Source organism: Microchirus variegatus, assembly GCF_963457635.1.
Source record: "Microchirus variegatus genome assembly, chromosome: 5".
Taxonomy (NCBI): Eukaryota; Metazoa; Chordata; class Actinopteri; order Pleuronectiformes; family Soleidae; genus Microchirus; species Microchirus variegatus.
Window position 1 is genome coordinate 14946962 of NC_139806.1, and position 12166 is coordinate 14959127.

Consider the following 12166-nt stretch of genomic DNA (forward strand, 5'->3'; position numbering starts at 1 on the left):
TTGGCTTCATTTGTTAAAACAATATACCGAATACTATACATTAACATATACAACTTAAATATGCATCTCGTAGAAATAATAAATCCATGTTAGAAATAAAAGTGCTCATGTTAAATACAAGAAAATAATAGAATGCATTTGCTCTGAATACTGGCTCTAATCAAATATTGCACCCGTACTTCCAATTCCACTGTGCATATGATTAGATTATTTATATGGGCAAAGGCTGCACCCTACAGTTGTTCTCTCGCTACAGCAGCAGACGAACCAAAGCTTTGTAACACTGAAGGCAGAGCACTAAACCAAACGTTACATGCTGTATTTCCCTTTGATGCCAACACAACAATCTTCCACTGTAAGCAGGCCATCACAAGACACTGTAACACCTTCAGTGCAAAGAACAGGCTTTTAAAAATCCAAACAAATGCGTGAGCTAATTTACACTTTGCGTTGTATTAATGTGGTGGACAGAATAACAGTAGACATCGGTAAATCTCACAGTTGGACATCCACAGATTCAGCCTCATGATGAGAAAAGCTCACCACTCAAAATGTACATTTAACATCACCATATTTGACTCTTGTTTCCCTGGACAATAATAGCAGCATGATACTAGCTGTGATGAAATGATATGCATAAGAAGGAATGGTTTGTTTTTGTTTGTTTTTTCCCTTAAATTACAAAATTCAATCTTTGAAAATGCAACTTTTTTTTCTTCCCTTTATGGAAACTGCAAACTGAAGGAAGGCACCATCATGAACTAACCACCTCTGTTCAGTTAAACCTCAGCTTCAAAGAATGATGAATGATCCTGATGTTTTACCCTTTAGTGAGACGACTATCAGTATGATGGGGGTGTGAAGTCAAAGGAGGACATGCGTGTGTGTGTGTGTGCTTTTCATGTGTCACAGGTTTGTATACATTTGTTTTTGTACAGACAGGAGGGGAAACACTCGTTCACCTGTGAGTGCGTTTGTGTCGACAGGGTGAGACCATGTTCATACTGCAGGGGAGTGCAGTGTTGTTTTGAGGGAGGGAATGTTATGTCTTTATAGATTATAAGAACTGCTTATATATATATTCTGTAACTATGTTACGGGTTGTGTGTCCAGAGTGTGACGGTGCGGTCAGCAGAGGATGAGAGGAAGGACAGGTCGTCTGTGTGCCATCGACACTGAATCACCTTGTCGCCGTGCTCTCCCACCACGGTTAGAGGCAGCTGTTTGGTCAGGTCACCTAAACACACACGCACACACACGCATCACAACTCAGTGAGACAGATCACACAACAGATATAGTCCACAGTTTCTCTACTGACCAACTAATATAACTACTATGGTGTTAACAAAATACTTGTGCTGTTAACAGTTTCATTTTTTGATTTGTTGGTTTTGCAATTTAAATAAAAGCATAAAGGAGAATTTATGCAACAGTCGCACACCTAACAGTTAGTCTGCCCCAGTTTAGTGTTTGTGAACAGTTACAGGGAAAAAAGGCAAACTCAGACATTTGGTTTCATTAGTAGGATTATAATTAAAATACATAACAATATACACTCTGTTTTCCTTTTCCCAGCTTCACATCACACTCCTTTAACCCTTTGATTTTCTCTCGTCTTTATTTGTGTTTGTATTGACGTAATCCAAAAGTAACGGAAAGTAATCAAGTTACATTACTTTAATAATGTGGTACTTGGATGAGGTTACTAACTACATTTTTGAAAGGGTAATTAGTAACCCTGCCAACCTTGGCTGTGTCCTTCATCAGAAAACAGGTTTTGTCAAGCAAAACTATCAGACCTGACTGAGGGAGCATTTGTAATCATCTTGCTTTACTAGCACAATGAGTGAGAGTTGGGTTTCACTAATTTGACAATGGTTTAAATGTACCAGACATTCCATTATATTTATTATACTAATGTTTATGCGTGACAGTTTTAAAGTAAGACTTATATCAGGGTATATCAAACTAGGTTGTATGAATAGATCATATAATCCATGAAGAAGCATCTGGCTGTTGGTTATCACCGATTTTAGTCAGTCCAGTGTTTAAAACCCTCGACCTCACACTCCTCAGGTAAGACATTAATGTTGGATTAAATTCACTTCAGATTAAAAACGTACCTTGGAGGTTGGTGACCATGACCTTTGTATCATAGGAACCAGTGAGCAGGTAGTGCGCTCCGGGGGAAAACCGAACAGACCGGACGTCGCTGCTGTGCGGCCGGTACACCTGGACGATGCGTCCTCCTCTGATGTCATACAGCATGCACGCGCTGTCCTCTTGCCCCGTTGCCAGGAGACGGCTACTTGGATCGACAGCTACCGAGGCAACGGGACTGCCTGTGGAGTGAAAAATGAGGGGTAGGTCTCTGAAACAGTGATTCTAAAAGTGTGGGCTGTAGACCCCCTAGTGGGCCATTAAGGTATTGCGTGTGGACTGTGAGAAACAAATAGTCAAGGCTTTTATTTTTGTAATTAAGTTTTAAAAAAACAAAGCTTTACATATTTTTTTTTAAGGCAATCACTTTCCTTGACATATTTTAAGTAAGTAAAATTTGTTTTACAGTGCAGTTTACAGAGGCCAGATTCAAGGTTGTGGCAAGTTGCCTGTTTGTATACAGTATGTAATGTAAAGCTTGGTTATGGCTGCTCTAGAAGGATAAGGCCATTATATGTGGAGGTGAATGTGATGACACAGGATTTCAACTATACCTGAGCCATGGAATGCAGTCCCCACTACTCGGATACAGCTGGGCACTCTGAGGTCCCAGAATCGCACAGTCTTGTCTTGGGAGCCAGATGCGATCATGCAGCTTCCCCACGTGTAAAGAGACAGAATGTGACCTGGCAGAAACACACAACAGAGACATTTCGCTGGTAATGTTTCTGTCTTTTGGCTCTGAATTCAGACGGACAGGGACGAGGGACAAAGCAAACATTGTACCTGTGTGTCCACTGAGGGCATGCAGACCCTGTCCCCGCTGACAGTCAGTCGTGTAGATGTTACAGTCTCCTGCTCCGGCACTGATCAAAATGGCTCCTCCACTTTCTGGACCCTCCATGAAGGCCAGGTCTCTGATGGTGCCGTCGTGCATGCTGAATTCCAGGTCCGGGCCTGAGACACAAACAAGAATGACAAATCTGACGGCAAAGAGCGCAGATGCGTTCATGCAGTCGGGTATGATGGCGCTCACCTGTGGCGTTGCATGTTTCTGCATTAAATGGCAGAACTTTGACATATTTGTCATTCGAGCCTGTGGCTAACAGCTTCCCACAGTGGCTCCAGGCCACACAGTAGATGGAGCCTTTGTGGTGTTTGTTCCTCTTGAAGCGGACGACCGGCGGATTTGTTGGATTGCTGCAGAAAAAAAGAGAGAAGAGGATTGTTATGATCATTGTTATTACTTTGCTCCCGCAGCATACGACTGGTGTTTGGCTGACTGTACGTAGATCACCTTGTGTCCAGTGTCTCTGGATAAGCGCACACTCGTAGAGTTTTGGAGTTGGATCCCACAGCATACAGAGATCCAGACGGGTGAAAGGCAACAGCGCGAACGGCCTGAGTATCTTCCAAAGTGTGCACAGGAACAAAGAGACTTTTTGGCTTGTCACTCTGAAAACAAACCCACACATACGAAAACACATTAACAGAGCAGATGACGTTTAATTTGCTGCTTAATCTCATCTGAGTTTCTTTGTGATGCCAGTGTGACATCCCTGCCAATCACAAACTGTAATAATCTGCTTAGTATAATTATCATGACACCGTATCTGCTTGTGTGATGAAAACAAAAAGGTGCGATCAATCAGAGGTGCTTAGAGGCAGCCAAATAACAACCGTTCCTGACCGTGGTTCATAAGAGACACCATTTAGAAATTGAGACTAAAACATCACTCCATTTCACTAGAAAAATTACTGAAATTACTGGATGAGGAGGTATGCGAGGGCTGAAGACGGAACCACATTTCCATGACATTTCCACATGACCATAATTTGCTTGGCGCTCTTTATTTACTTTGTCATGTTGCGCCTTCTTATCCTTCTGTTTGTAAAGCTTAGCTCGGTGAACAAACTGCCAAAATGTGATGGCTCAATAAGTGAACAGAAAAATGCATAAATACACATTTTCTTTAAACAGATTTTTAAAAATTCTGTTAAAATGTGCAATACATTACCAGACTAATGATAAACAAGTGTTAATAATATGAAGTAGGGATGGCACGAGGCCACTTTTTTTGTGTCCGATACTGATATCACAAAGTTGCATGTGCATAGTTAAGCTTTCAATATTTAAGACTTTTGGACTGTTTCAGATTTTAAACTTTAATCTGTCCGATATCTGATCCAGTTAGTTTTATCAGTATCGGACCGATACCAACCCTTATACAGTATAGTATCACCTTATTGCTAATAATAATAGCTGTGGATGAACGGTCATTTTTGGTTCATTATTCTGCAAAATCAAAATGATTAAATGCTGTACAACTTATTCACAGCAGGACTCGCCAAAGCCACTTGTATCACTGCTGCTTTTCTGTGTATCATACCTCTTTGCTCCGGGTGAGAGAGCCTGGAGAGTCGTCTTTCTGTTTCTGCTCACTGCCAACAAACAGACAAACTCTTATCATCTGATCATCATCATCATCCAATGATATGACATGAACTGCGAAAACACAGCTACCTCTGAGAGACGACAGGGGACTCTTCTGGAGGCGGGACTGTGCGCCCCCCCACCGTGCGCTGTGGCGTGCTGCTGAGCACCCCTCCCCCTTGGGTCTGTCTTTGTTCCGGAGTCACAGACGGAGGGTTGTTATTGTCTTCAGAGGCGGGTATGTTCCCATTGCCGTTACACTGCTGGGCCAATGATTTCACCTCTTCTCCTAAATTCTCCATCCCCACATTCAGCTCCTCCAGCTTCTGAATGGACCTGAGTACAAGTATACAAGCATGATTAACTGCAACAGCCTTTGCCTTTGTTTCTGTCTTTTCCAAAGTGTTACAAAGTATTTTTAACAGAAAGAAACTACCACACATTTCATTCCACTTGTGGGTACAGGATGAACATCCACTGATCGGGTTGACAGACTATTTAAATCGAATTAGGGCAACAAATAAACACAGGGCAAAGGAAAAATAATGATGTCACTGTGTGCAGATTCAGCTTCCCATGTGAATAATGCAGAGGTTTAAGAGGCGAGGCGAGGTAGGGGAAATGAGGAATGGGGAACTCCTCTGGGACAAATCTAAAGGTCTTTGTCCTGCTGAGAGAGAGAAAAAACAGCAAATCCTCCCAATCATCAGTCACGTTGTTGAATTTTAATGAACTTGAGTCGTTTAACAGTATGTTGAAGTTTCAAAGGTAGATGTTTTTTTTTCTTCAGGTTTTTACAGAGGCCCAGTGTGATGTGAGGTCACTCACAGATGAGGCAGCAAGGACTGAGGGCAGGTTTTGGGGGAGGAGGTGCGTGTCATGCAGAAAAAGCCACATGGGACTCATTAGTATCACAGCTTAACAAGTCTAGTTGTCCTTGTGTGACAGCTGCTCCTCCATTGTGTGAAGATAACAAAAGCCATGCGATAATGAACAGGTTTAATTCGGTCAGAATGCAATAGATTTACTCTGACAAGTACTTTGCCTGAGAACTTAACACGTGTTCATTCATTTATGTGAGTATGTGCACTCTCATTGTGTCTGTACCTGTTGAGGAACTTCTCTGTGAGGCTGTGCTGCATGTCGCTGGGCGGCGGCTCCTGCTGGACTCCTCCCTCCAGCAGCATCTGCTGATACATCTGCCTCTGCTGCTGCTTCTGCTCTAGGTGCTGCTGCACGCGAAGACGCTGCCGATAAAACTCCTCGTACTTCTCAGTAGAGTCACGAAGCTGAAGAAGAAACACAACCCATTGGGCCCATGAAAACATTGCACGGACTACCCTTTTTTCCCCCTGTTTTAGATCAGATTTTTCACCAAAAAGAACAGTGTGAATATATCATAAATCCATACTGCACCATTTCCTGCCATATCATTTGTATTTTATTAGCATGCTCACGTTTCTTATAACTGTTATGCATTGTTGATGGCAGGATCCCCAAGGACCTCCTCTACAGAGAGCTGGTGCAGGGAAAACAGACCACAGGCAGACTCCGAGAGAGACCTGAAGGCCCTGAACATCAATCTCAACACCGGGGAGACCACAGCATCGAAACGATCGGCTTGGAGGCAGACTGTTCAGAAAAGTCTACCCACACTCCCAGAAAAACTAGCCCGACAGTTGCAGGCAACAAGGCAGAGGAGGAAAGCCCAAAACCAGGCAGACAGGTAAGTATCAGAGTCCACCTGCATCAGGTGTGGAAGGGATTGTCATTCCCACACTGCCCAGCCATTCTTGACGTTGTACCAGACTGACCTCACAGAGTGCAACTTTAGTTTCCAGAGAGTGTTAGATAAATGCCTATTATATATATTTTTAATCCTGTTGCTTTGCTCAAAATTTTGCTCGAACAAACTAATATTCACACACAGGTAAGCGTGTTAAAAGTCCACTACCAAGTCAGTACAGTGATCATTTTGATCATTCGGTTGGCTCAGATATTTGAGGAGGAAGGAGGGTGAGACTGGAAGCTAAGGACGGGTCACTTCCCCTCTCTGTCCTCTGCTTCCTGCCCTGACAATCTGATGAGAGCGGATCTCTGATTATGGGAGGGACAGTGGCAGAGTGCCAGTGCTGAGGAAAGAGAGAAAAAAACAGATGGAGGCCAGAGAGAAAAACAAAAAACCAAGAGCAGCGAATTGACAGTGAGATCACAGAGGTCGCAAAGTCTGCTTCTGCTTTTTTTTTTGGCTTCTCTATGCGTCTCCGTGGCGACGAGCAAGGCGGATCAGAGCCCGAACTTCACATCTAGGTGCACAAAGAGCCCAGAATAGACGGCATGAGCCAGACAGAAACATACTGCGCCAACACAGTATTTACAGACATCATAAGGGCTGTAATGATGACTCATTTTTGTTTTTATGCTCACAGTGTCTCGAGTTACATGTTCACACTGACCTGGGATCAAATCCGCTTGGGGCTTGTTTTTCTACCACTTTCTACAAAAAAGTGGACCAACTCATTGTTTCATAATCTTCACAACATAATGCACAATGAACATAAATAAAAAATCATTAAATTAGTTGATTCAAATGCCTGTTTTGAGTATGCACTACTGACTAATATTATTATGAACCTAAACCAAAATCTAAACCAAAAAGAGTAATAAATATTTTGCTCCATAAAAGGGATTTTTGAACTGTGGCTATTTTGAAACATTACATGTGCTGCTCAGGACGACAGCAGGGGATTGACAACTCCTGTGATGGTGTGCTGTGATGAAAAATGGCAGATTTTCTCTCCTGGACTTGGATGCTGTGAATGTACCTGCAGTTGTAAAAGGCTTTGTCTAACTACAACAAAAAGCAGCAAACACATTCTTTCAATATCATAGATATTGAAAGCTAGGGAAACCCTTTGTTAAGTGGCTAAAATCTGTCTCTCTCTCTCTCTGCCCCTGCAGTTGTCAGTGTCCATCAGTATTTCACACAACCAACAAAAACCTTTAAGTTGTGATGAGCTATCCTTGATAATCATATTATTGTGAAGTGCAATCACACTGATATCACAGAGCTATAATAAGCTCAGCGAGCAGCAGTGACTGTAATTAAGAGCTGCAAGAGGAGGATGAATCAGACACATCATACTAAAACCACTCATGAGAAATGACTTATATTTAGACTGTCACTTTAGGATACACCCATCGAGGAAAGTCAAGTGTCAAGTGTCAAGTGTCAACAGGTCTAACAAGTTAGAAAAGAAAAGGTTAGTGATATTTACCTCGTTTTTGTCTGCAGAGTCAGCAGATGGTGCATCCTCGCCTGGAGCTGAGTCAGGGCGCAGGTTCTGGGCACTACCTGAACTCATCATTTTGTCCACAGGAGTGTCTGTCCTTGATCTTCACAAAGAAAACACACAGACAGCAACAGTTAACGTATCACTTAATGTGGCAAGGTACTGTACACATCCACACATCTTGCTCTGATTTAACTCATAGTCAAAATAAGTTCCTGTTTAAATCTAAGCCCTTACGTTTCAGGGGATTCCTCAAAAATGCTGTGGCAGTCAGAGCTCTCCATCATCAGACTCCTGCTCAGGCTCTGCCCTCCTGCTCCAGGATAGTGGAAGTTGGCAAACGAGTGGGACATTGGAGAGACTCCTTTCCCCGGAGCTATCTCCCCACCACTCGCTCTCTTGTCTTGGCCAGACAGCCCATAGGACAAGCCGTCCAATGCTGGGTTCAAGGAACGGGACATGTAGGTGTCTGCAGACTGCGGGCGTCGGAGGGGAGAGGAAGGGTATGGAGACAGTTTGCTGATAAGCGGGGTGAGGAGGTCGGCGTAGCCCGTCTTAGCGGGCTTGACCAATCGGTCCACGTGGATGTTGAGTTGCTTCTGTTCAAAAGCGCAGGAGAAGACGGTGTGGGGGAGGTTCTGCATCCAGGAGAGCATGGACAAGTCCACGTCATCACAGCCGTTACCACACAACATATCGACGCCCACGAGGACCTCACTCTCTGTGATCTCTTCACCTGTTGCCTTGCTCTGCACACAAAACAATAACAGCGACTTTACCACCAACACAAAACACACACAAACAAAAATCCTGTATTTGTGTTTAGTTTTTGCAGTTCACACCTGGCAGAACTCCACGCAGCACTCATAGAGGACTCCCTTGATAAGAAGCTGGAAGAGTCGATCCCTGCTGGCTTTGAATCCAGCCTCGCTCAACTTCCTGTCTGCTGGGATGAACTCTGCCACCATCGTGCAGGCCTCCTCAAAACACTGCACCCTGGCCGTGCTCGGATTCCAATCCTGAGGCAGAGAAATCAGCCACCAAGGTAATTAACCAAAGAAAGTTCAGTTTTAATTTGCAGGAGACAACAAAACACTATATAGTATAAAAGGATACTTGTTTCTGACTACTAATATAATAATTAAGCGCAATCTAATTTGGTTTAAATCTTGCCTTGAACTCAGCATGGTTTGTGAGACGAGGCAGCGTGAGGAGGAGACACAGTTTGCTGTAGTCATCTTTAGAGGGACAGAACTCCTCCAGGGCGTGAAGACACTTGACTGCCTCCTGCATCGTGAACTCCAGCTGAAAAACATGAAACAAATCTCAGACTGGCTTTAAGACCAACATGCAAAAGAGAATAAAACAACATGCCAACACATTATTCACATGTCAAGCCAAACTAATGCCAGGGAATAGTCCAGTTAGCTAACACAAAATAACACAATCTGCCTTCTTCTTTCTTATTATCAGACAGATGGTGGGGTTTTAAGCTGGCATTGTATTAATTAACTGGTTCTTTTGCTTTTTGTCTTTGAGACTGAGTCTTCTTGTTTACTGCCATGACAACCAGTGACAGTCAGAGGGAAGACACAGCCTCACTGTTACAAAGACAATACAACAGGATGGAGATTCAAAGCTGAGGATATTTAGGAGGTTGGGAAAATGCAAAGCATTACAATCTGTTAATGTAGCGTTGGGACTCACATGCTGCGGCTCATCTTCTGCAGACATGGCATTGTTCACGCACAGAGCCTCCAGAAACTTCTGCTTCAGGATGATGTAACGAAACCTGAGCACAACAAAGAGCACTTGAGTTGTAACTGCTGCTTAAAAGGCACAATAAAATAGACATGAAATTGAACACGGGGAAACTGATTCAGGCAGTGATCTCACCTTTTTCTATCAAACTTGTCCATGCACTCCAAAGGCTGAATGAACTGCAGGACTTCATCCCACTGACCATCCAGCACCAGTTGCCTGCAACGGTTTATTTTCAAAGCACATGTGAAATTGTGTTCTCATATTTTTCGATTTCATTAAAACACACTGAACCATTGAACCACTGAATCCCTACTTACAGTGATCTTTTTCTTAATAAAGCTGTAACATGATGCCACAGCCTGTTAGCAGCAACACACTTGAAAAATAAAAATGTAATAAATAATCTGACTGAGTGTAACTGCAGATGACACACTCCCAGATGACTTTCAAAGGAGCACTGACATCTTACACTGCACTGGTGCAGTGTTACACTATCTTGAATGCAGAGGACACTATACGTGTGCCAGGAACAGACGCCTGTTGTTTTGTTGCCATAGTACGCAGCTTTTCAGAGCTGCAACCTAAGATGACTATAATCGGACTGTGTGCAGTGTGACTGTTGCTTGCTTTCAACACGGTGTTAGGAAATGAGGAAATATTTATTTAGAACTGACTGCAAGGCTCTAAAGGATTATTAAATCCAGGCGAAAAACAGTTACGCAACAACACAGATGCTACCAACTACCTGAGGAAGAGCATGTCGTCCGAGTAAAGCCCGTTGATCACGCCACTCTCCTTTTCTAGAGCCAGCATGCTGATATGCAATTTCCTGGAGTTTAGGAAGTCCAGGATCACCTTGATCATCTCCACTTCCTTCATATTTACGGTTTCTTCCGCTGTCATGGTGACGACGGGCTGCCACACCCACCAGAGCCATGATGCAAAGGACAAATGAAAAAGCAGCATTAGAGCAAGCTTCAGATTCAGTCAGACTCCAGACCAGAATGAGAAGATATGGAGGCAAGCAGGGCAATCATTCAATAATACTGATCATTTTATCACATTATCATTTTACAGATTTTTAAAAACCTGACAGAATACTGATGACTGAAAGTGAAGACTATGATCTTATGTATAACACGAGTTTGAGCCCCTTCTATTAAATATGCTTTTACATGCAAAATGTAAGCATATCTTTATATTTTTTCATAATATCTCAGAGTAATATTGATTTAGGCCACATCACCAGGGTCTCAGCCCAAGTTGTTTTTGAACAATGCTTGAACAAATCTGGACAGGTGGTTCTGACTGAAGGACTGTGGTTTAACTGCACAGCTCCTCAACAAGCATGTGTGCATGTGTGATGCACATGCACTCATTCAGGATGAACAAGATGCTTCGTCAGATTTCAATACACAGGCTGAGCAGGTTTAATCATGAAACTTGCCAAATCAGGCCAACACCTACTGTACTGCAGTCTCCAAAAATAAACAAATTGGCAACAGTGCAGTCTATAAATGTACCAAAAACTATTAGTGACAACTTGAACTGATCATTACTTTCAGGTAGAATAACAAGTACCAAGTACAATATTGAGCTCTCCAAGTACCACCATTATCTGCAACGTTAAAATACAGGAGGCATATAGGGAGGCTGGTATAGTGACATTAGATTAAGATGGAGCTATGAAGGATAAGGTGAATAAGACTAACTTTGTTATTTATTTATTTTTCTACGCACCCAAAATTCCTCAGCTCCACTACGATCACATACCCTGGTACATACAGTAGAACAGTATTTCTGATTTTCCTCCAAGTACCACCAGAGGAAGCTCACGTACCACTGGTGGTACATATGCCACAATTTGAGAGCCATGGGTCTACATGAATGAAGTGAGCACAGACGACTCTACACCAGTATATTTAGCGTTAAAGCAGCTCACACAAACAAAAACTGGCTCACACAGTAAACACTGCAGTGCTGCTGAGCTAGCATGAGGGATGGCTAGCTAATAACATTGACATTCAGCCACAAGTCAGAGTATTAAAAGCTTAAGCTGCTTGTTAGCTTTAACTCACAGTGACTGGCGAATTAAACGACAGGATTAAAGCACAAACAACAAACAGCTAGTTACCGCCGGAGCTCACACAAAGCTGGCTAATTTGACCGGTGCTGAGGAGGGGGAGCTGGAAGCTAGCATGAGAGAGGCATCATCCGCTATAGTTAGCTGGACTGGGCGGGGTGAGTGTGACAGATCTCCCCCCGTTTCAAAACAACACAAATCTGCGAACAATAATAGTAATAATAATAATAATGCTCACCTTGTTTCTATAAATACATGAGATGATGACGGTGTCAGGTGTTTTGTTTCCGACGCTGTCACGACAGTAAACGGCTCGGTGTTTGTCTGTGTCTGTGCTGGCTGTCTCTGAACCTCCTCTTCTCGCTGGAGCTGGATCTTTCTCTGCCTCCGCTGCGTCTGCTGCTGCTGCTGCTGATGGTGCCCGCCCAGCC

General features: G+C 43.2%; 1 protein-coding gene across 1 annotated transcript; it reads right to left on the bottom strand.

Moving 5' to 3' along the window:
• Positions 1-7: 7 nt before the first annotated feature.
• On the bottom strand, positions 8-12104 carry wdr47a (WD repeat domain 47a). Its single transcript, XM_083890185.1, has 17 exons — positions 11974-12104; positions 10398-10567; positions 9785-9868; positions 9596-9680; positions 9062-9193; positions 8731-8907; positions 8126-8637; positions 7874-7991; positions 5703-5884; positions 4686-4931; positions 4552-4603; positions 3459-3616; positions 3198-3361; positions 2948-3118; positions 2716-2847; positions 2125-2343; positions 8-1237 (listed from the first exon to the last, which is right to left on the bottom strand). The coding sequence occupies exons 2-17, from the start codon at positions 10553-10555 to the stop codon at positions 1095-1097; spliced, it is 2733 nt and encodes a 910-aa protein (XP_083746311.1). The 5' UTR covers positions 10556-10567; positions 11974-12104; the 3' UTR covers positions 8-1094.
• Positions 12105-12166: the final 62 nt, after the last annotated feature.